The 27,879-nt window shown below is 33.7% G+C and overlaps 1 protein-coding gene across 1 annotated transcript in view; it reads right to left on the bottom strand.

The window, feature by feature from the left end:
- The window catches only part of LOC150102901 (E3 SUMO-protein ligase RanBP2-like), a 673,019-nt gene that overhangs the window by 487,388 nt on the left and 157,752 nt on the right, over positions 1-27,879 (bottom strand). The window contains exons 11-12 of the mRNA XM_090397978.1: positions 25,412-25,583; positions 13,995-14,074 (exon numbers count right to left, since the gene is read on the bottom strand). Of these exons, the coding sequence (XP_090254104.1) occupies positions 13,995-14,074; positions 25,412-25,583 (252 nt within the window). The remainder of the gene's footprint in view (positions 1-13,994; positions 14,075-25,411; positions 25,584-27,879) is intronic.

Below are 27,879 nucleotides of genomic sequence, written 5' to 3'. Positions count from 1 at the left end.
ACTATTTACCATATAGTACAGGAATGCGAGCTGACAGCATATCCAGGTGACTTTAAGTATATCTTTGACCTATCTCCAGGGGAAATCAACTGGATCAAGAACCTAAATGTTAAAATATGACTAATCTTCTGTTTGATGTTTGTCATAAATTTCATATTTGTATTTGCCTGAATGTAGACTTTTTTTTTTAATCATATATGTGTATCTTATCTATACTCGTGCGTATTATATCTTATTGTCTTTTAACCATGTATATACAAGCCCATATGATAAATAAATAAATGGGAATGATGTGGATAACACTGACATGTAGAAATAAGAATGTTTTGATCAGTCTGCATATGGATTGCTGTTCGCAGATTCGATCACGGAGCTTTCAAAAGGATGATGAGAATAGTATAATTTTCGCCTGTGACACACAGGCGAAAATTATACTATTAAATAATCTTTGTTCGTGAGTTTTCCATTATTAATTTTGTATTGTTCATGTTTATGTGTGGATCTATGTAGTAACTTGGCATTTTTCCATTAGATTCTGTGATTAGCATGTTCAATTCCATGTTGTGCAAGCCCAGATTTGTGAAGTTTGAAAGATGGATGTGGTCTTGATGTTCAGAGATACGTTTATTTATAGTACTTCCTGTTTGTCCATAGTAAGACAAGTTACATGAACATGGTATATGCCAGGTAACATCATTTGTATAAGTTTGTCTTTTGGAGAAAGTAGCAAGTTGTGAATTTAAGCAATGAGTTGATATTTTCTCATAATTCTTGCCATACATTCAGAGATGCCTTTAAAATATGGAATGGAGTCTTGTGGGCTTTCTGTCTGGGTTGATTTGTGGGAGATTGGTTAATTATTTTTTTGGTTGTTACTGGATTATATCCATTTAGTAAGGCTGTTTCTTTCATAATTTCCAATTTTTGTTTTAGGGATTCTTCTGAAGAACAAATCTTGTGCGCTCTGGATACTAATGATTTTATGATGCCATATTTTTGAGATGGATGGTGAGCTGATGTATTATGGATATAACAACCTGAAAATGTCGGTTTTTGATAGACAGGTAGATCAATCTTGTTTGCACTGGATGTGTACATCAAGAAAGGTAATACCTGTTTATCATTCATTTTCTAGTGTGAACTTGATATGATAATGCAGGGTATTAATTTTTTGTAGAAATGAGTAGAGTTCAGGTTCTGTGTGACTCTAAACTGCAAAGACATCATCGACATAGCATAGCCACGTTGTTGGTTTTGGGTCAAGAGTGAAAATTCTGTCTTTTAGGTGTTCAAGAAAAAAAGTTGGCTAAGTTAGGAGATAAGGGTGAGCCCATTGCTGTTCCTTCCTGTTGTTTATTTATTTTATCTTTCCATGCGAAGTAACATGATGTGATTGCAAATTTGAATAATTCCACTATGTCTGTGGAAATTTTTGGGTTAACAATTCTGTTGTTTCTTTGTGAGGGATATTAGTGAAGAGAGAAAGAGAATGTCAAAGCTTACTAACATGTCTATATCTACTAGTTTAGTGTCGTTTATACTTGGAAAAAAAAAAAAAATTCCATAGAATTTCATTATCAGAGCTTGAGTGGCCAGTGAGGGGACGGAGAAGACTAGACAGGAATTTTGATATTTTATATGTAGAACTGCCTATAAAATCCACATAGGTCTGAGTGAACAATTACTTTTATGTAATTTTGGTAAACTATATATTCTGGGAGGTCTTGAATGGTATGATTTCAGCCTTTTGGTGGTTTCTTCATCTATGGATGTTGTTCCATCCAGTAACTTGATTTTTTTGAGCTGAGTTTTGGTAGGATCATTATTAAGTTGGGAGTAAGTATTGCAATCACGAAGCAGTAAATTCATTTTTTGATCATATGACTTAGTCTAAGACTACAGTGGTATTGCCTTTGTCAGCTTTGGTGACAACTGTATTATTATTACGTTTTAGTGAATTCAGGGCTTTTAATTCTGCGAATCTGGGAAGATTAGCAAAACAAGTGTGTTCTCTGCCAGATAGGCAGGAAAAAAGACCCAGAAGATCAAGATAGGTGGATTGATACAGTACAAAGTGCATTAGAAGACAGAAATATAAGATCTGATAATGTTGGAGTCTTGACAGGTAACAGATTGATTTGGAGGAAAATTGTATAGGAAGTTAGTGGAAAATTGATTGGAAGTAAGTGGTAATGTAAGTTTTTCATGTAATACTATCATATCCTGTATATCCCTTGTGGATATGTCTGGAATTTGATGATGGTGAGTCAGGGCAGGTTCTTAGACTAAGAGAATGAAAATTAATGAATGCTGATTGCCATGTAATGATGATGGAAAGAATGAAAACAGTAGTTTACCAAGGCAAGGAAGAGTGGTAGTCCTACTGAGGATTAATTCCATGTTCCAGTAGGAGAATCAAATGATATCATGTAATAGAAAAGGCATTCTTTGGAAAAAGAATTGTTGCACACAATTATGGTCTGGATCAGTGAGAGGAGAGGTGAACCCTATGATGTGCAGGGAAGGAGACCTAGTTAATAAAAAGATTATGAGTGTATTCTGATTAGTAGACAGAGGACAAGGTTGTTAAAGAATCAGGAAAGGAAATCGTTACCAGATTTAAATATATATACGGTAGACATTGCTTTTGGGATCACTTTGGGACAGTCGTTTTTCAATAATAACTGGCTGATAACATTAAACAAAGGATATAAACAATTGCATAATTTATTTCAATTTATTGTTATGAATACTAGTGATATCATTCTGAGCAATAAATACAAAATGTTATATTCAGGCAATGACAATCAAGGAAAAGAAGGAGTAGCCACAGTATTCAACACCAAATACGAAGCAATCTTCCTGAATGGCAGGCAATCTCAGGTAGAGTGATGTGAGCAAATATCAGAATGGGGAACTGGACAATGAGACTTATTTGTGCCTATAGTCCCACAGAAGGTTCTACTAAGGTAGAAGTGGAGGAATTTTGAGGCTTTAGAAAAAGCAACTGACAAAGTGAAAAAGGAAAAGTAGGTACTTGTTGGAGATCTAAATAGCAGAGTAGGAAAGGATTGTCAGACATACAAAAATATTTTGGGACAATTTGGAGAAAAGAGCAAAGCTAATAATAATGGCAAATAGCTGTTGGATTGCTGCTCAGGACATGGACTGGTTATTACTAACACCATGTTCCAACATAAAAATGTGCACAAATTCACATGGAGAGTAGAGGCAAGGAATAAGAAAAGTCTCATTGACTATGTTATTGTTGATAGTGATGTTTTCTCCCTGGTGCAGGACACCATAGTGTACAGAGGATTTGAAATTGAAAGTGATCACTATTTAGACTTGAGCAGAATAAAATTGAATTTCATATTGAAAAGAATAACATGTAAGAAAGTTTAAAATGATTAAAAGTTGAGCAACTCTCAGATGTGAACTATAGACTAAAATACACAAAGATTATTGAAGTAAAAATGAGAGTTTGGGAACAGGAACCAAACCTTGAGATTCAGTGGCAAGCCTTGAAGAAAACCCTGATTGATTCAGCCAGAGAGGCATGTGGTGAGGTTGTCTGCAAGAATAGAAAAACTCCATTGTGGACACAGGAAGTTAAAGAGGCAGTGAAGGAAAAGAACAAAGCATATAAAAAGTACTGGCAAATAAGTCAGCTTGTGCTCTTAGAGAATACAGACACAAATGTAAGAAAGCTAAACACTGTGTAAAACTAGCTAAACAAAAGTCATTACTATTATTATTTTGACACCTCCAGGGAGTCCAAAGACTCATCGAGGGAGAGTGTGCCGACAGCATCGAATGATTGGTCCCCTCCAACTACTAACCAAGTCATGGGAAGACTTTGGCAAGAACATAGAAAATAAATATCAAGAAGGTGGCAAAATATTCTGGAGGTTGTTGAAGAAGCTTAGAAATGGAAGAAAGAGAATACATATCCATTCTTGAAGTAGACAAAGTCATCAAAGGCTTCAAATCTACTCCTGCAGACTGGAAAGTCAGCAGGAGTAGATGAAATTCGCCCAGAAAAACTGAAGTATAAAAATCTTACATATAAAAATGGTATAAAAGTCTTACAGTTTCTGCACTGCATAGTTCAGAAGGCTGGACAGAGGGACGAAACAGACAACAGAATCAACAAAGCTGGTATGGTAGGAAGTCAATTGAATAAATTCATATGGAATAAGAGAGAAATTAGTCGGAACACTAAATTAGCTGTATACAAGACAGTGTTCAAACCAGTTTTAACTTATGGATCTGAGAGCTGGGTCAGAACTAAAACACTTGATCAAAGACTAGAGACCACAGATATGAGAGTCCTGAGAAAGATTAGAGGTGTGAACAGATGGCATCAATGGCAATATCATATTAAAAATGAGGATATTAAGAAAGAACTTAACATTGTCAGCATCCAGGAATGCATTAGCAGGGCTAATCTCAGGTGGTATGGTCACTTAAACAGAATATGAGAGGAAAGATTAGCAAAACAAGGTTCTCTGCCAGGTTGGCAGGAAAAGCCCCAGAGGAAGACCAAGATATAGGTGGATTGATATGGTACAAAGTACCCCTTAGACCAGCGCTTCCCAAACTGTGGGCCATGGCCCCCTTGGGGCCGTAGGTTTTGTTGAGGGGGGCCGTGAAATAATGAAAACAATTTAATTTAAAATGTTTTAAGACTAAGTATATTTTTTTTATTTTAAAAGAAACGTATTTAACTTTTATTTATTTTTTTGTTATTTTTTATATTTTAATGGAAAAATTCACACATTGGTGTTGGTTCACAAACTTTGCTTCCTGCATATTTTGGCGCTTAACGAATATTAGTAAATATTGCTTATTCATATGTTTCATTTCAAAGCAGTGCTTAATTGTATTTACTTCGAATGCTCTCCAGGGAAGTTCCAAATCTTTCTGTCCCTTTCGTAACGCATTCGTAATCAGGGACTGTTGATATTCACTTTATATACATATCAAAACTCGTTTTATATTATCACTGTCATCCGAGCTAGTTTTCTGTTACCAATAAAAGTTTCGCACATACTTCACACATGAAAAAAAGCTTAAACAAGTTCATGTAGGGATATAGTAACTCGCTTGCAGTGGTAAACAACACGCCCTCCCTAAGAGCCACTATACTGCAGAGGCAATAAAAATAAGTACTTTTATTATGCCAGTGAATAAGGTATGAGGAGTCTGTGTAATATATTTCTCAACAAATAGTGCAATTAGAGACAACTGGGATAAAAACACACTAATTAATGAATCACATGTCCCCTTATACAGAAACTATGCTGAATAGACTGAAACAAAACCATATGTTGCATGGGCAAACACAGTATCTAACTAAAAACTATTGTTATTAATTAGATGTGAGTTCTATTTCCCAAGGCAGCAATAAAATTCAACCGAACATGTTAAAATTCGTAATAGTGTTAAAACTAAGTAATGTATATATATAATGAATGTTATGGCAGTTTCACATATGGAATTCGGTTGAAGAGCGTTAGCATTTCAACTCAATTGTCAGCTATGCTTTTATCTTTCGGTTGTGCGATCATTTGTTAATACCACACCAATCATATGCACGTTTTAATAAACAGACTGCCTTTGCTGTCTGTTTCGTGTTAGGCTTAATTACTGTAAAAGGAGAAAAGTCACAAAAGTGAAAAATGTTCCTTGTCCGGGGGATTCCCTTATTCAGGTAATATTCACTAATTTCATGTTATCAGTCTGTGGTGTGCCAGTATTGGTAAGTGGTGATATTATTTGATCTATTCTATGTTAAAAAATTTAACCCTGAGATGGATAAGTGGTTGATAAAAAATAAAAATAAAAAAATCCCGTGAACAATCAGAAGAAGCAGAAACAGACTAAAAAAAAAAAAAGGACATTATTTCACATTTTACCAGAACAGCCCGCATCGTCTTCAGAACCAAATGGTAAGAGGAAAAAAATATAATATATGCATTTGATTTTTGCAATATTCGCTGTGTATGTTTTGTATTGAATATAAATACAATAAATATCCATTGACATTCCGAAGTTTGGGAAGCACTGCCTTAGACGATAGAAATATAAGATCTGATAATGTTGGAGTTCTTGACAAGTAACAGACTGATTTGGAGGAAAATTGCAGATAGGAAGTTAGTAATGATGTAAATTTTTCATGTAGTACTATCATATCCTGTACACCCCTTGAGGGTACATGGCAGGAATTTGATGATGATTTATTATTATTTATTATAATAAAGTTATTTATTAAATAATAATATAAATAATATTATTTAATTTATTGTTATAAACAACTTTTTAATAAGCATCAACATAAAATTTAATTTAAAACATTTTATCTAGTGTTGTCTGTCGTGTGTTTGAATATAGTAGTTCATGAATAAATTGCTCATACTCTTAATGCCTTTCGAAGTTTGTCGCTCTATGTTGCACACCACGACGAAGTATTCATAGAGATTCTAAAATCTGTTCTTCTATACTTGTATTAGGTTCATTTTCTACTATTAGTTGAAAGTTCTCATCGGAAGCAGCTGAGATATTTCCGACGCTGTCATTATAGCCACCACTTCAACGTTGTTATCAATATCCAACCAATTTTCAAATTCTTCTTTTGACATATCGTCTGGCGTTTTATCAAAAATTTCATTTGTAAGATTTTCAAATTCTTTGGAAGAAGGAGTTTCAGAGTTTGTCTTAAAAAATCCACCTTTTTGGAAGCAGTTTTCAATAGTCTTCTCTGAGACTTGTTTCCATGACATTGCTACCAAATGCAATGCATCAAGAAGGGAAATCTTTTTTTCCAATTGCACTTGCATCAGATTGCTCTTTTATATAATCAAGTTCAGCTATAATTCTCGCATAATAAGCTTTAAAAGCTCATATGATGCCTTGGTCACAACTGAATTAATGATGTAGTGTTTGAAGGCAAGAAAATTACTTTGATGTTCTTTAACAATAAATTGTTTGTGTGCGCAATACAGTTGTCTACCAAGACAAATTTTCGCTTTAATTTAAGATCCCACTTAAATAATTGTTCAAAATGTCATTAGTCATCCAAGCATTTGACTAGAACAGGTCAACAGGCAAATTTTTAATACCTTTAAAACACCAAGGATTTTTACTTTTTCCAATCACTAGGAGCTCTTGTTTCTCGCTTTTCATATTAGTACAACAGAGGACTGTCAGTTGCTCTTTTGAAGATTTAAATCCTTTAGTATTTTCATTTTTAAACAAATAAGCATGCTCAGGCATTGCACGAAAATAGTCCTGTTTCGTCTGCATTGTAAATATCCTCGGGAGAATATTCAGCAATAATTTTTGGGCACTCAATCTTAATCCACGCATCAGCTGATAAAAAATCAGCACTTTTTTCTTCACCATGAATACACTTGTACACAACATTCTCTCGCTTTTTCTGCCTGTGAAACCATCCATCGGTTGCGGTGAAATTTTCTTTGTCCATTGTTCTTGCAAGTTCTTCTGCTTTTAGACACATCAAAGGCCTATTATTCAAAGCATTCTTTTCACGAACATTATTAAACCAAATTTTTAATGCTGATTCCACTTGAGTATCCTTACGAGATCGGGCTCTCTTCTGATCCATGTTCTCATTAGTAAGTAAGAGCTGAAGTTTCAATGTTTGATCTGTTTTTTTTTTAAGATCTTACACAAGAGTGGTTGTGAAATTTTAAATGTACAGGCATACTATGCTGACTCATTTTAGACAACTCATAGCACTCATATTCTTTGCTTTTCTTGAAAAGATAAATCCTTACGTTTTTCACTTGCTTCTGTCATATTGCTAAGAGCTGTTTTAATGAGCACTTGAAGTCAAATTCCCTTACTGAAAGAGAGCACGGAAATAAACTTGAAAAATTGAAAAATCACAATTAGACTGTATTTATACCCCCCCCCCCGCATTTGCCTGGAAGATTTAAGATTACCCACCTGCATATACCTGGAAGATATAAGATTTATAGAGAATTAAAAAAAAAAAAAGTCAGATTTCGACAAATGCTCTTTTGTCAAATTTTCTCCTGATTAGCCGTTATTTCTTAGAATTCTGAGAAGCAAAAGGCAAAACATTTGCCTTTTGAGGAATTTGATAACAATAACTGGAACTTTGATTATAATAGATGGATTATTTTTAATTCATTTTAAATGGTGTGTTTTGGGATTGACTGACTGATTTTGATAACAATAGCTAATTGATAATATTATCCACGATCACAATAAGTGGATTCTACTCTGTGTGTGTGTGTGTGTATATTTTTTTAAAAAAAAAAAAGGCGGGATGATTTATGGTTTATTGAAACAAGGACAGCAAAGGTTATAGTGAATAATATCAGAGGTTATAGTATATGCAATGTATTAATAAATAATCATAAAGAGATAAATTAGTAAGTAAGTTATATTAAAAAAATTAAAATAAACAATGGAGTATTCAAATGTAAACAAAATGTGATTGTAGAAATGAAATCTTTTTAAAAAGTTAAAAACTTCATACAATTTATCTTAGTCTGATAAAATATGCCTGAATGTACATGGCTCAGCCATATACTGTAAAAATTTTATTCCTCTTTCTCACGTAAAGTGCCAGCACTTCACCAGAATATGTCAAATGGTGAGAAGCATGTTGCATTTGTCACACATTGGTGGGTCATCAGTCCTCAGTAAGAATGTGTAAGATGTGGAGCCTAGCTAGAACAACTTCCACTCTTTGGTTTCTACATTAGTGCTTCCTGCCAAGATGACTGCCTTTGGATAAATAGCTTTGATTTTATAAAATGTCAATAGTCTGTATATAGGACTGCCAAATGGTACATTGAAAATGTGCGAGCTGATCTAGCAGCCACATCCGGAGTCTCATTTCCTGTAATTCCAATATGTCTGGAAATCCAGCACAACCAAACATCAAAATTAATAGTCTTCATTTTGTACAGCAGTTGCAAAAACTCAAAATGCACTGGATGTGGATTATACATATCAAAGGAGATAGCCTGTAAAGAACTGAATGAGAGTGTATAAATTAAAAGTTTTGTTTTATATGCATAAATACAAGCTGAATGGCATGCAACTGTTGTATTATTACTTAAAGAATCTAACCAGTGGGATCTGGTAAGATATGGAAACATCAGGAAGCACAGCAAACTGAGATCTCAAATCTTGATCAGTATAAACAGGCAAGAAATCAGAGTGGCCTGCTTTGTGTGCACTGAACAACTGCAGATAGACGATAGAGTATAAAACTTCTGTAGATGACAAAGTAAGAGGATGCATGAGTAAAGATGCTATGTTTGGAGCAGGTAATGTCAACATTCATGCCAAAAGCTTCCAAAATCTCTTCAATAAGCATACCAAAAGGAAGTATGGCAGTCTGATGTGTGTGACATTGAACTTCCCAATACAGAGAAAAGATGCTAGTCTATGTAGGTTGCTCTGTTGATAACAGAGCAACCTACATAGACAACTGTTTTTGCCGAAGTAATAAAAGAGGTTCATTTGCTTCATGTGAAGATTTTGAATGGTCAATGTACAAAAAGCACCAGTAGCTATTTGTATGCCTTGATGATGGATAGAATCCAACCATCAGTGTGCTCTTCCTTGCAGAACTATAAACTAGGAATCAAAATCAAACTTTGAACATAAAAGTGTACAATAAATGCAGAAGAAGGAACATCAATTAACATCCCTTTCTATATAGGATAGAGTGCAAAAAATATTCAATGCTTTTTAGCACTCTTCCCTAAGTTGATAAATGTGTGTAAGGAATGTTAGCTGTCTGTCAAAGATGAGTCCCAAGAACTTAGCCTCTGGTGCTACTGGAACAATACTTTCTTCCATTTTTAAATCAGCTAAATTTAGGATATGTTTTCAGCACAGGTGTAAACAGATGTCCCCCCCCCCCCCCCCGCTGAAATCCTGAACCCATTACTAAGAGCCCATGAATAGACACCTATCAATTACTTGTTGTTTTTCAACTACCTAAAATTGCAGGAGTGACAGAAAATTGTGAAGTCATCGACATAAAAGAACATTGCCAATTGTGGGAGGAAGTTGTTCAGTGAAAGAATGGCTCGTTTGGATAGCAAGTTTTAATAAAAACATAAGTGTCCCCTCAAACTAAGATTAAAAAGGTCTTTTAATATGACATATCTTGGCTGCTTCATAAGTTTTTTCCCGCATCAAAGAAGACTGAAACCAGATAATCTCATATCAAGAAAGCATCTCTTAATGCACATTTCTGAACAGACCAAATGAACCTAATTGATAAGCGTCTATGAAAACCACACCATGTGTTGGAAAGAAGTTTGTGGCTTTTGTAGCAACAGAGAAGCCTTGCATTTAACATTTTTTCCAAGATCTTACAAAAACAGTTGGTCAGAGCAACAGAAAAATAATTGTTTGTTGATGATTGATTCTTTCCTTGTTCTGGGGTGGCAATGGCAATTGATTTATGCTAAGAACCCAGAAACTCTTATTCTTTCAGTCTTCTGTTGTATAATATGAAAAGGAGATGAACAGAAGATGATGGAAGATTTTTTATCATCTCATAATGGATGTCATCAGGACCTACTTTGGTAGTGTGAGACAATAAATAAGCTCATTTTAGTTTCTCCTTAACATTTCAATGATTGTATGAATCTATCCCATTGATGCAAAAGCTTTTTTGCACCAATGGGATAAAATGCTGGCAAAATTTTCTGAAGTGTCTGCAATAGCTATGAGATCAGCAACAATGCATTCATTATGTTCCACAATTTTTGAACTGGTTATCTGATTAATCAATGACAAATTGGATCCATGATAGTTTTTGACTGATGTCTCACATAACATGCTTTGACCCGAGCATGTTTAAATGCTAATAAGCTTGTTGTGGTGGGAAGTCTAACTATTTTTAGTAGGGTGTCTAGGAAATATATTGTCGTGACGTTCTATTTTCATGTTATGTTCTAAATCCACCATCTTGGTTCAAATCACTCTTATCAATATAACAACTAATTGCAAATTGATCACCGATCCAAAAGTAGGGAAATTTATAATTATACTGCGCCACCATATTTTTAGATTGGTCTATACAAAATAGTAGGATCAATTCTTAATTAAGTTAGCAGTCTCCTCATTTATTTAGGCCGAATTATTTACTATTCCACTTGGGGTTCCTGCAAGATTCGAATATTTATGAATGGTGCAATAAAAAGGAATTCAGGCAAACACAATATTTAGATTAACAAAATAAAACATTTAATATATGATATATATATAACAAATACAAGAATTCTGCTTTAAAATGAAACAATACAATCAACTTAATACATCTTGCTAAGTCACTCATGCCAATTCAATGTTCTAAACTTTCACATACAATTCACAGCTTCAAAATCACAAGCTTTCTTAACTCAAGTTAATAAAACAAAACTTCTTATTTAATCAGTCTCCACATATCTATCAGCTGTACTTAATGTTTAAATTCACAGGAAGCACTAATTAAGGTAGACAATATTCCAAGCAATCTTATTCCGGACTTAGAACTTCGAAGATATGTTAATGTTAGAATAAACAAAGAAGTATGACTACTCTTACCAGATACAATCTCCAATACATCTATTAATTGTGAGCACAGTTATGAATTAACTTATTTACGTTAGCGGAACACATTAATAAAATTTCTTCAACGATCTAACTGAACTACTGTTAATTGCTCTTCACTACTCAAAAAAAAACACATCAATAAGGCACTGATATCTTTCCTTGTTTACTTTTCTGAAACTAGTTAATTTCAATATAATTCTTCTCAGGGCAACATAGAATTAAGACGTAATCCTAGACTAACTGGAACTAATCAGAATTTTTCATTGAATGTCCAGTTCTTTATTTATCCAGATACGGCATTAATTTTCCTTTACAACACAGCTGACTTCACTTGCAGCTAAGTATATGATTCACTATGTTTTGGCTCACTTCTAAACACTATTCTCATGAATTTCTACCCTAGAAAACTTATAATTTTCTTCCACTTCTTTTGCATGTATCCTACCTTCCTTCCCGCTCCGCAAAAACTTTCTCTCTTCTCTCTAATTAAAAATCTTCTATTATTTTTCTTCTCCTTTCAGTCCGAAGGTCATGCTCTCTTCGACTCGTGCTTGTTTATTTCATGCGTCTCCATGACAACACATGAACGCAAACATTTCGCTAATGTAATACAATGCTCTAATACTACATGAGTGATTACATAACGTTAAATTTTCACAAATAAGAATAAACAGAATATTTGAGCTACTTAATCAGCTTTTTCATTACGTATAGAATTAATTATAATAATACTTTTCGTTACATCATATATATATTTTAGTTATTATAAATTCTGCACATATTATTGCTTAATAAATTAATAGTAGGTTAAATTTAGAATAAATATTTAAATAGTAATCCTAAATTAAGGAATAATAAATAATTTTTATACAAATCATGATTAATACATAATAAGCAATGTTAAATGTGAATGAAAAAAAATAAATTACACAACATAGTTTCATTCACAATTTAACAATATCCCATACTTTGTTGATATTTTTTGGCTGCTTGACACTCCGAGTACAGAAACAAAAAGGCTTGTGTCTCTGCAGCAAAATCTTGATATCACTGATATTCTGGAGGAAACCCATGAAATTTCCATTACAAAAATTTTCCTATTGTTCAGGCTTGTAGACCTGTGCGATTTCTGGAAGGTTGAAGGATTACCCTTGTAAGGTTTATATTTATTAATTGATTTTCTGAAGTATGAATAGCCAGTATCCATTTCCCCAAGTGGAAAAATATTCAATAAGGCATCAGAACATTTTCAGTGGATATGGAAGTATCCATTTTTCTGTGGGGATGACTGGTTTATCTATAAGTGATATCCTTGGCATAATTTTATTTTTGACAAGTGGATTCTCATCGAATGGTATCATTTTTGAAGTTGTTTCTGGGGTGGGACTACAGATCATGCATGTGATACACTCAACAGAGAAGAGCAATCATAAAGTTCTAGTATGGTAAAATATCAGATGGTGGAAGACTTGTTTGAGATGCTGTTGACATTTTCTTAACTGCCACCTCTCTCAGCATAAGAGGATCTCAGAACAGGTGTGGCAGTGATGGCTAAGTTCCTTTTTTTGCATTCCAATATCATATATGAACAGTCATGGACCCTGACTTTTAAGCACTGAACAGATCTCATCAGGAATATCAAAGAGATCCCATTCCGAGATCACTCCTCTACAAGAAATGAGTGTTTTATGAGGTGTTATGGTGATTGGTATTGCATCTATTGGTATTCTCTGAGTAGTTTTCAGAATGTTGTTGATACGGTGTTTCTACAAGGATATCACTAGAATGCAATTTCTTAAGTGTTTTGGGAGAAACTGCTAGTTCTTCTAAACCCTTTGGAATAAAGAAGGGTGATATTTTCCTTATTGGCTTTTCACCTGTTGCATGGATGATCAGAAAAACTATCGACCAGCAAGCAATGACTGTGCTTGGGAGTGGAATGCCAGGACTACCCCAGATGATATACTACCACTACAGCAAGCTTTGGGTCCTGACCACAACCATGGGATTAGAGACTTAACTGTAATTCCACTGATCCTTGTAAGCAAGTCCACCAGAACCCAAGGGGGTGTACACTACATGGGAAACATGGCAGCAGGGCAATAGATTTCAGTGATGGTGGTGTAGAAGGATAGTAAAAATTGACTAGGGGAAGTAAAGTAAAAAAATGAGAAGAAAGAAAGAGTGAATGAAAAGGGCAGTACTATCACTGAAAGGTCCACTCCACCACAAACAAGTGCTCCACAATGAGGAGAATTCCAGTTTTGGTATTCACTAGAAAAGAATAAGGAATACAGCACAAAGAGAATGAGTAACATCCTTGGTTAATTTGGTTGTTGCATTAAATATATGTAATTATGCAATAATTCATTTACCTGTGGAACACAAACTTCTTGTTTGATTCTTTGAAGCCATTTTCCTTTATCCTCTTTACACAGTGATATAATAATATGACCTTAAAATAAAAAAAATATATAAGGAATAGATGTTGATATAGATTATAGATATTATATACAGGGTGGTTCAAAATTTCACATAGAAACTTTGAGGGGAGATAGAGAACATCAAAATCAACCATATTCACATAGGAAAGCATGACCGGAAACGCCACTGGAAGGTACTAACAGGGACACAAAGATACAGAAATAACACAAGGCAGTAAGTAGTGTAAAAAACTTTATTAGGCATAACTGAACAGTTCAATAGTAGTTGGATACATAATATGGTAAATGAGGTGCATGTCTGAAATCTCGTTTGTAAAATGACGCATGTTTTTCGTACGACGTCAAAAACTTGAATGAGAAAGCCTCAATTGCTCACCTGGAGCGCTCGCGAACAGCGCCACCTATCACTTTCGGATGGCATTTCCTGTCATGCTTTCCTATATGAATATGGTTGATTTTGATGTTGTCTACCTCCCCTTAAAGTTTTTAGGTGGAATTTTGAACCACCCTGTATACATATACAGTTAAATCTACATCCATTACTATCAACATTTCTATTCTAATACATAGGTCATGAAGAATTTTTTATATCAAGTTCAGTGGTTAGGCCACTGATATCAGAACTGGTTAATTTTACCCTGTGATATTAGGATTTCTATAATATATTTATGATATATATCTATTATATCTTAAGCCAAATAGTTGGGTTTCTATGCGGCAAAGTTTAAGGCTTTCTCTTCATAAAGTAGTGGGGGGGGGAGAAGAAGATTAGTAATGAAATCATTTCTTCTGTCACCTGCTTACCAATCTTCATTACTTACCTTTCATTAATTATCATTCTTTGTGTTTCCACATAGTAAAGAACTCAGAGATATCTCTGGGTCTGCTAGACTAATTTTCTTCAAAACTGATTTTACCTTGTTCACCTTGGTAAAAATGAACAAAATTTATTTTTACCACAATATTCCACTATGCTTGTTGACCTTTTTGCATGTGCTATATATCCCTCATGACTCTGCCACTTCCTTCACCATAATATACTTTAAACAACATTATCTTTTGTAACTCCTACTTAATTATGCCACCCATCCATTTAACATGGTTGAGAATGAGTGGGGGAAAAGTGTTGTGTAAAAAGAAACGTGCACTAGATCACGGATGGTCTGAGTTACTAAGAGAAGTGATCACTACAATATAATTTGAAAAAGAATTGGTTAAGACTAGATCAAGTATGCAGCAAGAGTAGAGAAGATTATCTGGTTAGAGATGAAAGATTTGAGTTAGATTACTGTTTACCAAAACTTCAGCATCTCTTCCAGCCTGGTTCTTGGAACTGAAAAAAGTGATGCCAGATGGAGTTGTAGATATTGAAGTCACCTAAGAAGATATCACTTTAAGGAACAAGTCAAAGAATTGCAATTAGAGTGAGTAAGAATTTAGTGAACAATAAAGATGGCAGCTGGATATCAAATGAAACAAGGAAATCATAAAAAGTCCAAAACAGAAAATGCTAGATTTGGCATTCACTGATATAGAATATCAGATGATAACATGTTGTCACCTTCATGGCATTAAGAGTAATACAGAATGTAATGTGGGAAGAAAATACCGTATATTCCGGCGTACAAGTCGATATTGGAATTTTATGAGTTTGAGTTTTTATAGTATACTCGTCGTATAAGCCGACTCGAAAAATTTATTTTTCGTATTGACCAGTTGACCAATAGTGAACTAAAGTGCAATGGCTCCTTTTGAAAGAATGAAATATGACGTGAGTTTTAAGTGCAAAGTGATTAAATTTGCAAAAGAAAATACTAACTGTGTTGCTGCACATCAGTTCGGAGTGAACAAAAAACTAGTTCGCGATTGGAGGAAAAATGAAACTTTAATAATGAAAATGCAAAAAAATAAGTGCGCATTACGGAAAGGAATTTGTAAGTGGCTTATTCTGGAAAATAATGTTGCCAATTGGGTTCGAGAAAATCGCCAAAATGGACTCATTATAACCAGAAATAATATTCATTTATTTGCTTTGAAGTGGGGCAAAGCAAATAAAAAGGACAGCGAAAACTTCAAAGCTACAGTGAGTTGGTGTAGCCGGTTTATGGAAAGGAAAAATTTAATGCTTCGACTAAAAATGAAAATCGCACAGAAGCTGCCAAAGGATTTGGATGATAAGTTATAAGTTTTCAAAGATTTATAATTGCTATCAAATCGAAAATATGAATGAAACTCCAGTTATGTTTGACATGATCGCGAATAGAACAGTAGAATTGAAAGGAAGTAAAACGATTTCTTTAAAAAACAACTGGACATGAAAAAAGCCGTTTCACAGTTGTACTTGCTTGTATGGCTGATGGTACTAAATTAAAGTCTATGATAATTTTTAAAAGAAAAACAATACCAAAGATCAAAATTCCAAGAAATGTTTTTGTTCATGAGAATGGTTGGATGGACGAAGCAGGAGTTAAGCTGTGGATAAAAAATATTTGGAATACATGACAAGGTGCATTAAAAAATGCAAACAGTCTTTTAGTGTGGGACATGTTCAAATCCCATTTAACGGAGAGCACAAAATCTTTATTAAGAGAGAATAATACCAATATGGCAGTGATTCCAAGTGGGTCTTCACTACTGTCACCATTGGATGTTTGTATAAACAAGCCATTTAAAGACAGTTTATGAAAACAGTGGAATGCGTGGATGCAAGAAGGAGAGAAAAGTTACACAAAAGGAGGACAAATGCGACATGCGTCTTTGGTAACTATGTGTGAATAGGTAGTGAAAGCATGGGATGAAATAAAACCAGATACAGTAATAAAATCTTTTTAAAAATGTGCTATATCTAACAAATTAGATGGATCGGAAGATGATTTTGTTTACAATGATGACGAAATTGATGCTAAATCTGATGGAGAAAACGAATACAATTTATATGACGATATAGCAGAAGAAATTAGAGAACCAGAGTACAATGAGCTTTTCATACATTCAGAGAGTGAAAATTAAATTTTAATTATGTAGTTACCTACCTACTTTCTTTTGTAAATAAATAATTATATAACATGTAAATAATTTTTTCTGTAAATAAATTTGATATAAGTTAAAATATTTTTACTTATTTACCCTTTTTGTATATTGCTAATAAATTTAACAGAGTATGATACATCAAGTTTTTTCTTGGAAAGCAATCAATTTTTGACCAGACGTATAAGTCGATCTAAAAAATGTAGTACTTTTTTTCAATGCTGAAAAGTTGAATTATACGCCGGAATATACAGTATATAGAACTATAACTGGGATTCAATCAGAAATAGGAGGCCATGTCTGAAATACATATAATTAAAGATCTAACTAATTTATTTTCACCACACATTTAGAAAGAGCAATGGATAAAATGAAGGAAGGTGTAAAGGAATATCGGTACATGGGATGAGAATTAACAATCTGAAATTTGTATTTGAGATTGTTATTATGGAAGAAGGAGCTACAAAAACATTGAAACTTTTAAATCAGGAAGGAAAGAGATTTGGACTTGTTGTGAACTTGGAAAAAACAAAGACTTGGTGAGAAGAACATGAAACAAAAGATACAAGTGGATGGAATAAAAGGTGGAAGAAGATAGTGAAGGATGCATCGGACACCAACTGGCAGTGAGCCCATGGTTCATGATGATGATAATTTATTTTACTTCTTTGTAGCATTTTATAAATGCCACTAATGGATCAAACAGTAATTTTGCATCCCATGATAACCTCTCTTAAAATTTATAAAGCTTCACATACTATTGAAATTGATATGTATATAGATGTAACATTAACTGTAGGATTGTGTGTTTGCCTTATACCAGGGTTCAACAACCTTTTTTTGTCACAAATCAAATTTTTTAATTTGCATGTTCAAGATTTAACGTGCAGGTCACACAAAGGAGGGGGGGGGTAGTAAAAAAAATAGCATTTTATAAACTAAACATTACAGAAAAACAAAACTTTTATTCTTCTTATAAATGAATATTAAGTATGGTACAAAAATAGCACAAAATCTTTTAAATATTATTTTGATATTGCAAATACAAATGAACATTGAAATCACAAATTCATATATAAATTATCAAAAAAAGTATATAAATATTGATAAATATATGTAAACAGTTATAAAAAAATGTATATATAAAATCAACTCAAGTATAACAATTTCAATGACATCATTGGTTTTGGATGTCTAAATTTTGTTCGTAATTGGAAACTTTTACACGGACCTATGACTCAGAATTATTACACGTTAGTTTGCTTCTTAGTGGATCATAAAAAATCACCTAATGCTTTTTTGTGCCTGTATAGGGAGTAGGCGAAGCCATTTTAGACCCAACTTTTGGAGACTGAGTGAGCAGTTCAATCTCCACTGATAGCCAATCAGAGATATCTGGCCCAAGGCTATTACTAATTAAGCAGCCGGCAGTGAAGATACGGCACAACAAGTGCCGCCATCTCGTGGTCCCTAACCCTAACACAATTTTTTTAATGTCTGAAACAATGAGTTCTACGGTCGATTTTCTTGAGTTTACGGGACAAAAAACCCGAGTTTCCGGGAGAAAAACTCGCTTGTCCATGACAGAAATCGACTAACTTGGGAACCGGTCGAAAAAAGGCTTAGTAAAAGTTCCTATAGTCGGCCACTAGACTTGAATTTGAAGTCTATCTTCAGGCGGTTTAGCACTGTAGGGTGCAAATGCCACTTCTACTGAGCTACACAGGCTCTTAGTGGATTTAAAATGTAATTCATCTGAGTAAATATTTCCTTGCATATATATGATGAACCAAATAGAGACAGAAGAGATGCATATTTTTTTTCATTGCTATAAATATTGAAGGAATTGACACCAACATTATTATAATTTGATTTTTGGAATATTTCTCTAGTTCTCTGAGCATTTCCTAAGTTTAAACTTGTAATAAACTTGTTAATTCAATTATCTGTTTCTAAATTATCAATTCCAAATAATTCAAAATAACATAACATATGCACAACCATGATAAAAGTTCATGAAAGTCCTTTGGATTAATTATGAAACTAAATTTAGCACAATGCATAGTCAAATTCTGAAATTGATTTTCAAATTCCAATTTTATATCTTCAATATAATCATTTAAGAATTGTACATTTAAAGTTTCAATTGGCTCTTGACCATTGTCCATGACTTTTTTTTACTGTGAGAAAATATATAAACTGTAGAATCTTAATATCCTAACTAAATAAAATGTGTTTGTTCACAAAACTCTTCCATTTTTGATGCATTATATACGACAGTAATATTTTTACCCTGCAGACAAAGATTCAAATCATTGAAATAATTCATTATATTGATTAATATCCAAAGTTTTATTAACCAAACATGATTATCAAGTTGTGGAAAATTTTTGCCTAATTCATTTTAAAATATTTTAATTTCAACAATATAGGCTACAAATCGACATAAAATTTTGCTTCTGCTTAACCACTGAACTTCTAAATGTAACAACAGATCACCATATTGTGAGTCCATATCTTTCAATAAGAATTTGAATCATCTGCATGTGAGAGCTGACCATGCTGTTTAAATTTATTTTTACCACAATATTCCTAACTTCATTTAATAGTTTAGTAGATGCTTTAGCACACAGATTTTCATCATGAATTATACAATGAAATGATAAAACTGGAAGACATTTCATTTCCTAAAAGTTTTAGAAATCCAACATTTTTGCCACCACATGGCTAGGGCACTTGTCAATCATTACATACAAGAGTTTTTTTTTTCTTCCCAAGTCTAATCTTTCTTCACCAAAATTGGTGAAATCCATTCCGAAAAAAATCAGATCCTTTAGTATCACCAAACATTGGTGTTAATGTGCATAATTCTTTTTTGATTTTTTGTGATTTATTTTACCATAATGAGCTACTACTGTCAGCAATCAATATTATTAATATCAGTACTTGCGTCAAGAGCAATACCAAAAATATCACATGACAACAGATCTTTAATTTCTTATTCAATATTTTTGACATAAGGTCAACTCTACATTGAACAGTACAATCTAACAAATGTATTTCTTTAATTCTTTGAATTATATCATTTTGATTCTTAAAATATTTAAAGTTTCACAGCACAGTCAATAAAAGTCAAGTAGGTATGTCTAACCAACATATGTGCATATGCACATGACTTAGCCTGTGAAAGTGACTAACGGGCTAAAACCTTTTAACCACCTTATCGGCCATTATGGATCAAATACACATCCTCATACGCTTCGTATCCATCATATATTTCAATGTAATGTCAATGGTATTACAATCTTAATATGCACTTCGCATCCATGGTAACTCAGACGTATATATACATCCTGGCCGGTAGCGTGGGTTAACTCTAGATCCCCCCCCCCCCCCCACACACACACACTGATATATGGACTACCAAAAATCCATAAGCAAAATGTACCATTACATTGTGGATGGCACTGATTTCCCCACATACAAATTAGCCAAACATTTATCCGAAGTGCTCACACAATACACTGGCAACACACCATCACACACACACACACACACACAAAAAAAAAAAAAAAAAAAACTAACCCACTTTAAAGCCAGTATAGAAAATCTCTCACACCAACACACAACATAATGGTCAGTTTTGATGTCTCCTCCTTATTTACCAATGTCCCACTCAAAGATACCTTAGACTTCATCCAGGCCAAATTTCCTCCCAATATATCAGTCCTATTTCAGTCCACCATGAACTGAAGCTATTTCGTTTGGAAAGGAAAATTCTACAAACAGATAGAGGGGGACAGCCATGGATTCTCCCTCCCTCCCCAACCAACTTCTTTATGGAGACTTTTCAATAAAAAACCTTAAACTCTGTCCCACATAAATCCACTGTTTGGCCATGCTATGTGGATGATGTGTTCGCCATTTGGACGCATGGCCTAGATACATTTCACAATTTCTCAACACACTTCAACAATCAACACCCTGGGATCCAGTTTACCTTCGAAAAGGAAAACAACAGTCTCCTTTTCCCAGACACTCTGATTACATGCCAACTTGATGAATCCCTGGCTTTCTCTGTTTACAGAAAACCTACACATACAGGTAGATAGATTCACCAGCAGTCACCCCCCAATCCCCAAAAATATGGGAATATAAAAATGCTATATAACAGGGGAAATTAATCTGTTTGGATAACAGAACCTTAACTACTGAACTTGACCATATCCTTAACACTTTCTTAGCCAATGGCTACAGTTCCAAAAAAATTCAAAAAATAATAAAACCATGTAACAGCAACCCCCTCCACTCTCCCTTCAAAGCAGAGATTACTCAAAATCTATCACCATTCCATATATATGGGATATAACTAAAATCTTAACAAAAATCCTAAGGAAATAATGACCACACAACCAGTTACAGACCACATAATAAACTGACATCTCTTATTCGCTCCACCAAAGACTAGCCACATTCCCTAGAACCTACCAGGAGTATACCAGGTTCCTTGCTGTTGTAAACTATCTTACTATGGCCAAACAGGAAGGACTGCCAATCTCAGGATATCCGAACACAAGGAATACATCCAGTTCCACCAACACAGCCATTCAGAACTTGCTGACTATGCTTTGCACACCCACTACAGGATATGCTGGAAGAAGGCAACTATTACACCATAGCAAATACAAGTATGAAAGACTATTTATTGAATCTGCCTCAGCAGTCACACCATCCACTGTCAACAATATGGGATTATAAAAACGATATAACAGAGCAAAATTAACCAGTTCAGATAGCAATGCCCTAACTACTGAACTTAACCATATCCTTAACACCTTAGCAAATGGCTATAACTCCCAAAACATATTAAAACCAGTTAACCATACCCCCCCCCCCCCACTTCATAGCAGAGATTACTCTAAATCTATCTATTCTATCCTTCTCGTGTCCTAGGACAGGTCGAGTCCCTCCTAATGAGGAGTTACTGGCATGTTAATGCAGACGGTTCATCACTCCTTTGCTGCATCTCCTAAAGGCGATATTCATGACTGTAATCGGTGTGTTCACGGCGCTGGTTTGCCTGCTTGCAGGATGAAAAATCCCAGATAAACTGGGGGAAAAATCCCTGCTGCCCACGCCCAAGACCAGCTAACTTGGCAATAGCTGAGGAAGATCCTCGAGTTTCTCATGTCATCGACGGGAATTGAACCTAGGACACTCCTTCGCCAGGCATATGGTTGCAAAGCGCATAGCCACTAGGCTAACTGCACAGCCTAGGCTAACAGCAATTTTCCCCTAGACCTATCTGGAGTATACTAGATAGATCTAAGGGAAAGGTCCCTTGCAGTTGCAAACTGTTCTGCTATGGCCAAACAAGGCAGGACAGCCAATATCAGGATATTCAAACACAATGACTACATCTGGTTCCACAAATACACCCACTCAGAACTTGCTATCCATGCATTGGACACCCACCATAGAATATGCTGGACGAAGGCCACTTTATTACACCACGGCAGGTACAAGGATGAAAGATTAATCCTTGAATCAGCCTCAGCTCTGAAAAACTCCCCAAACCTCAACAAATTTGGGAGCATGGGACTGCCCCAAATTTGGGAAGCATGCATTCTAAGATCATCAGTCCAGCGGCTAACACAACTCAATTTAGCCCACTAGGAGGAACGTTTTAGAACTCTACGACCAACTTCAGTCTCATTTGCTTATCATGAGTACCTGCATATACTTATTGTTTTGTAATCCCTGAAGATGGCAATGAAACATTGCCAAAATATAGGTAGTTATTAATTAAAGTTTTCATAATTAATAATTTAGTTTATGCTGTCATCTCCTAAAAAATTACAAGCATTTTTCAGAAAATTGCCAATCAGTAAAAGGCTTTCCATATTTTACAATACACAGGGATACAATAAAGCTGTTCAGGATTTATTTCTGCAATGTTCCTTTTAATTCCCTTATAATTCAATATACATTGTTTGATGCATACTGATTGTTCTTCTACTCTGAACTTACTCACTGTACTCAAATGCTTTGTTTCATAATGGCATTGCTGAGTTAAAACTTCTTACACTTTCCATGCATAGACCACATACAATCTTATAAAATTTTTCACGATTCCATACTTTTCTTCCCACACACCATGAAAATTGCTAGATTTCATTTGTTTTGGTTCTGACATGGCTAAAAATAATATTAATTAAACATGTTATTTATTATTATATTTATTATAATATTTAATAAATTTGATGCAAATTTAAAATGACTAACAACAGTAATGTGTTGTTACATTACTGTTGTTAGTCATTTTAATCCTTTCTTTTAGGCTTGCACGGTGATCCGAGTATATTTTTGAAAATTATGGAGACGACTACCGTGTTTGAGTAAAACTTTAGCTTAATATAATTAAACTCTACGTTCAACGTTTCGACCTTTCTATCAAGGTCATCTTCTGGAGCATATAGTTCTTCTTCTGGTATATAGTGCATATGCTCCAGAAAATGACCTTAATATAAAGGTCGAAACATCGAATGTAGAGTTTAGTTATATTAAACTAAAGTTTTACTCACAAGGTAGTTGTCTCCATAATTTTCAAAAATGTATTAGTCATTTTAAATTTGCAACAATGTATGTGCATGCATGAACAAGGAGAGTAAATAAATTGCTGCATGAGATGAATGTTGCATAGTTTGCAATGCAAGGGCAAAATGTAACTATTAAATATAAATAAAAACACAAAAAGAATTACTTTATTTGCTTTTTTATTTTTAAATATTTAGATAATTAGTTTTCAAATACAAATTTTCCACAGATCATGCAAAATGTATTCATGCATCTCTATATGACCTGTGGGTCACAGACTGAAGATCCCTGCCTTATACTGTAGCATAGGTTACAATGAAAGGATTACAATAGTCTACCATTTATCCAACCTCATTGGGAAGGCAATTTTTTGTTTGGTGATTTAAGAAACGCTAACTTGGCCGCATGACCAAGTTAGCACTTAAAATATAATCACAAAAGCTTTTTGATTTCATCAATAGAAAGGGGGGAAAAAAGTGGCAAGTAACATTTTTGGTGTAACAGCTTTCTCAGAAGCCTTCTTTTGAGAAAGATTTCCTGAAGCAGGGAGAAGCATTTATCACAACAAATTGTAAACAAGAATGATGGTTTCATTCGCTATATTTAGACTGTTTCTAATGGAAAGCCATTGTTTTCCAGAATTGTTTTCTTGATAGGGAATTATAACTCCACTCCCATCCAAATAATTTTATCGCCTGTCTGCTATGAAAATTTTACTAAAACTCATCTCTTAGCTTCTAAAGTGTTAGAGGAGAAAATAAAAAAAAAAGACTGCCAATAATTTTAAAGGTAACTAAAATGATAAATCATGGTCAATGAATCACAAGAGTATTCACAAATTGTTACGTTAAGAGACAACAACTTTTGCTCTTTTTATTTTTGCAGTATTTTTTTTTCTATCCCATCCAGCAATAAGTTGTCATTTTTGATCCTCCCCTGCTCCCTATAAACAAACATATTTTTGTTGAGCATTCCACTTTTATAAAGGTATGTCATTTCAAATCGGTGACCAAATTGGAAAACTGTGCAATGTATTCATCATGCTGATTCAAAGCAATATTCTTTGCTGATTTCTTTTTATAAACGCAGTGCTAGTTTAACAATAAAAATGCTATTAACATGTAGTACACAGTTTTAACTGTGTATATACCTGTTTAACTAAGTAACTGAAGACAAAAGTTACTTGGCAAACAAACCCATGTTTACTCTCCCTTACAAGACAACACTGTCTTGATTGCTGCCAGTTGGGTGTTTTGGCTAATTTCTCACTTATTCCACTTTCATTTATTCAACTGGCTCTCCAATACACCAGCTTTGCTTATTCTGCTATCTGCTTCCAAATTTAATTTACCTCTTCTACAGCTTCATTCCCAATCAAGTAGGGTCGCTGCAGTGGATCAACCTCCTCTACTCAGTTCTGTCTAAGGCCATTTTCTCCTCACACTATGCCTAAGCAGCTGCAATATTTTACTGTTCTATAGATCTTCCATGAGAATGCATCTAGAGTTTTCTACATTCTTGTCTATTTTCATAGTTTTGGTCATTTTATTGCTATTTTGAAATGGTGCTTTACGGGCTTAAAAGTAAAAATGATTCAAACACAATATCAACTAAGGTCACAATTTAATTATCTTATGCACAAGTTGTATAGAAACAACAGCATAATATATATAACATTTTTATATTATTTTGTTAATGCAATGCTTATTTATAAAACAGCTTACCAGCAATGCTGGAACGAAGATTCCCTTGATGGAAAAATTCTGTGAATACCTTTTGCTTTTCATTCATTTTCATGAACCATGATTCTTGATAAAGGTTACTTGGTTTAAAAGTATATGAGAGAAGAAACAAAGCAGAGGTGATGTGAGATGTTTCCTTCCAGTTACCTTGATCCTATAAATAAGAATAGCAATTTTAGCAACTGTAAGGATCAAAATATAGCATCGAGATATGATATACTTTTACATACCCCACAACAGGAACATTATGTGGCTATTTGTCACAAACACTCAGTGGTGATTTACAAATTGAATTTCATGGAGTAGATATTGATTTCAAAAAGTCCAAGATTATAATTTCCAAAAGAATGTCTTGGCAAATTTTAGAAATTAGCAATAAAGATTTTAGTAATTACAATATTCATCTGTTACAATAAATAAGAGGGTGGTCTGAAAAGTTCTCGGTCTTGATCATAGATGGCAGCACTATTAGCAAGATTTTTTTTTTTCTAAGTTGGTACATCTGTCATAAGCATTCATGTGAAATTGCAAGTCATTCTATCAAGCAGTTTCTTTTATACAGCTGTCTGAAGCAAAAGTGTTGTCTGTATCCCTTGAAATGGATAAAATTGAGTATTGTGAGGTTATAAAATTCTGTGTTTAACGCCAAAAGAAATTCATTTAAAGTTCATGCTTATGGACACTCTTCTCCTTCATTTTCGACAATTAAGAAATGGGCTGCTGAGTTTAAATGTGGCCGTACCAACCTTGAAGATGATCCATATGAAGGACGTCCAAAAAACATAACACCACCAGAAATCATTGATCGAGTGCATAATATGGTATTGGATGACAGGAGAGTCAAAGTGCATTAAATTGCTGAGACTATGGCATTTCAAAAGAATTTTGTAAAAGTCTTCTTTGGTGCTGAACAACTGACTTCTGTCCACTGTTCTGACTGTTGTTTGGATTCTGGTGTGTAATGGTGAATTCAAGTCTCATCCATAGTAATAAATCAATGCACAAAATCAGTTTTATTCTCATTAAAATGCTCCAAGCACTGTTCAGAGATTTCCATGTGAGTGCATTTTTGATCTGCTGTGAGTAAGCGCAGCACCCATCTTGAACGAAGCTTTTTCATGCAAAATAGGATATATTTTGCATGAAAAGTTTTTCGTGCAAAATTTTACTGTGCTTTACTGTGCTGCACATGGAAATTGCAACAGTCCTGAGAACACATCAGATGGTTATTTTTGGAATCAGCATCAGTTATGAAATATCTGGAAAGATTTTTCACTTGGTTATACTATAAATTAAAGATGCCAAGAAATTCTATTCAAGGTTTCATCCTTTATTCAAGTATAAGCAAACAAAGTCTGTATATGAAGTATACCATATTTTTCGGTGTATAAGACGCCCCCATGAATAAGACGAACCCTACTTTTCAAAACCAAAATTAAGAAATCAATATTTTAAACATAAACAGAACATATTTGACATTTTTTTTAAAATATTCAAAGTATATTTAGGAATTAGGTAATAATATTTTGAGCATAATATTTAATAGGAAATTCTATTCAAGGAAGCCTTTAAAACAGGAGTGTCAAACTCAATTGGACCGCGGGCCATTTGTTAAAAAACTGTATCTCAAGTGGGCTGCAAAAAACTTTCGACTAAAAAAACCTGCACTAATTAGAATTGAAGGGAAGTGAAAAAATGAGTATAAATAAATTGGAAAATTAATAATAAAAATTTTATTTATTCTAAGTAATTACAAGACATAAAATGATAGTATAATGATTATGACAAAAAAAATAATATAAAGAATATTTTTATTATATTAATATTTACAATAGATAGCATTTAATCCAAATTAAACCAAAATTAAATTTTATTTGAATAAATCAAATATTTATATATTTATACATTATAAAAAAAAAAAGTATAAACTCACTAATAACCATCACAAAAATTTACAGAGCCTCCTGTTAATTGAAATTTTTTGTGTTTGTGTTGAAATAAAATACTTCAGTATATTTTTTTGGGGGGGGGGGGGGGGGGGGGGTGTCTATATTTTGGAGGATTTTTTAAATGTTACTGAAAATACAATATTTTGGGGGGAAAATGATAATATTTTCAGGTTAAAAGAAATATATATATATATATAATATAATATATATACTTGCATAATATAATTATAGTAATTTAATTACAGTATTTTATTTTTTTTTCCCGACACCTGACAACGTTTATTATTAACCAGCCTGCCAAAATTTGGACTCAAAGATTGTGAGCATACGACCTTCATTATGGCAGAAAAAAACGATCAAAAAGAAAAAAAAAGAGATTTTTTTTTATTTTCAGAAATATTAGGTAATATTACCTAATTACTAAATATTTCTGAAAATAAAATCGTTTTTTATTTTTGGACATTTTCATGGGCTAGTGCTCAAAATATTGGTAATGCATTA

This window comes from Typopeltis vanoorti, chromosome 9 (assembly GCF_054136105.1).
Source record: "Typopeltis vanoorti isolate ZY-2024b chromosome 9, IOZ_Tvanoo_1.0, whole genome shotgun sequence".
Taxonomy (NCBI): Eukaryota; Metazoa; Arthropoda; class Arachnida; order Uropygi; family Thelyphonidae; genus Typopeltis; species Typopeltis vanoorti.
Note: the sequence above shows the minus strand (reverse complement) of the source record. Positions and strands in the feature narration are given on the sequence as shown.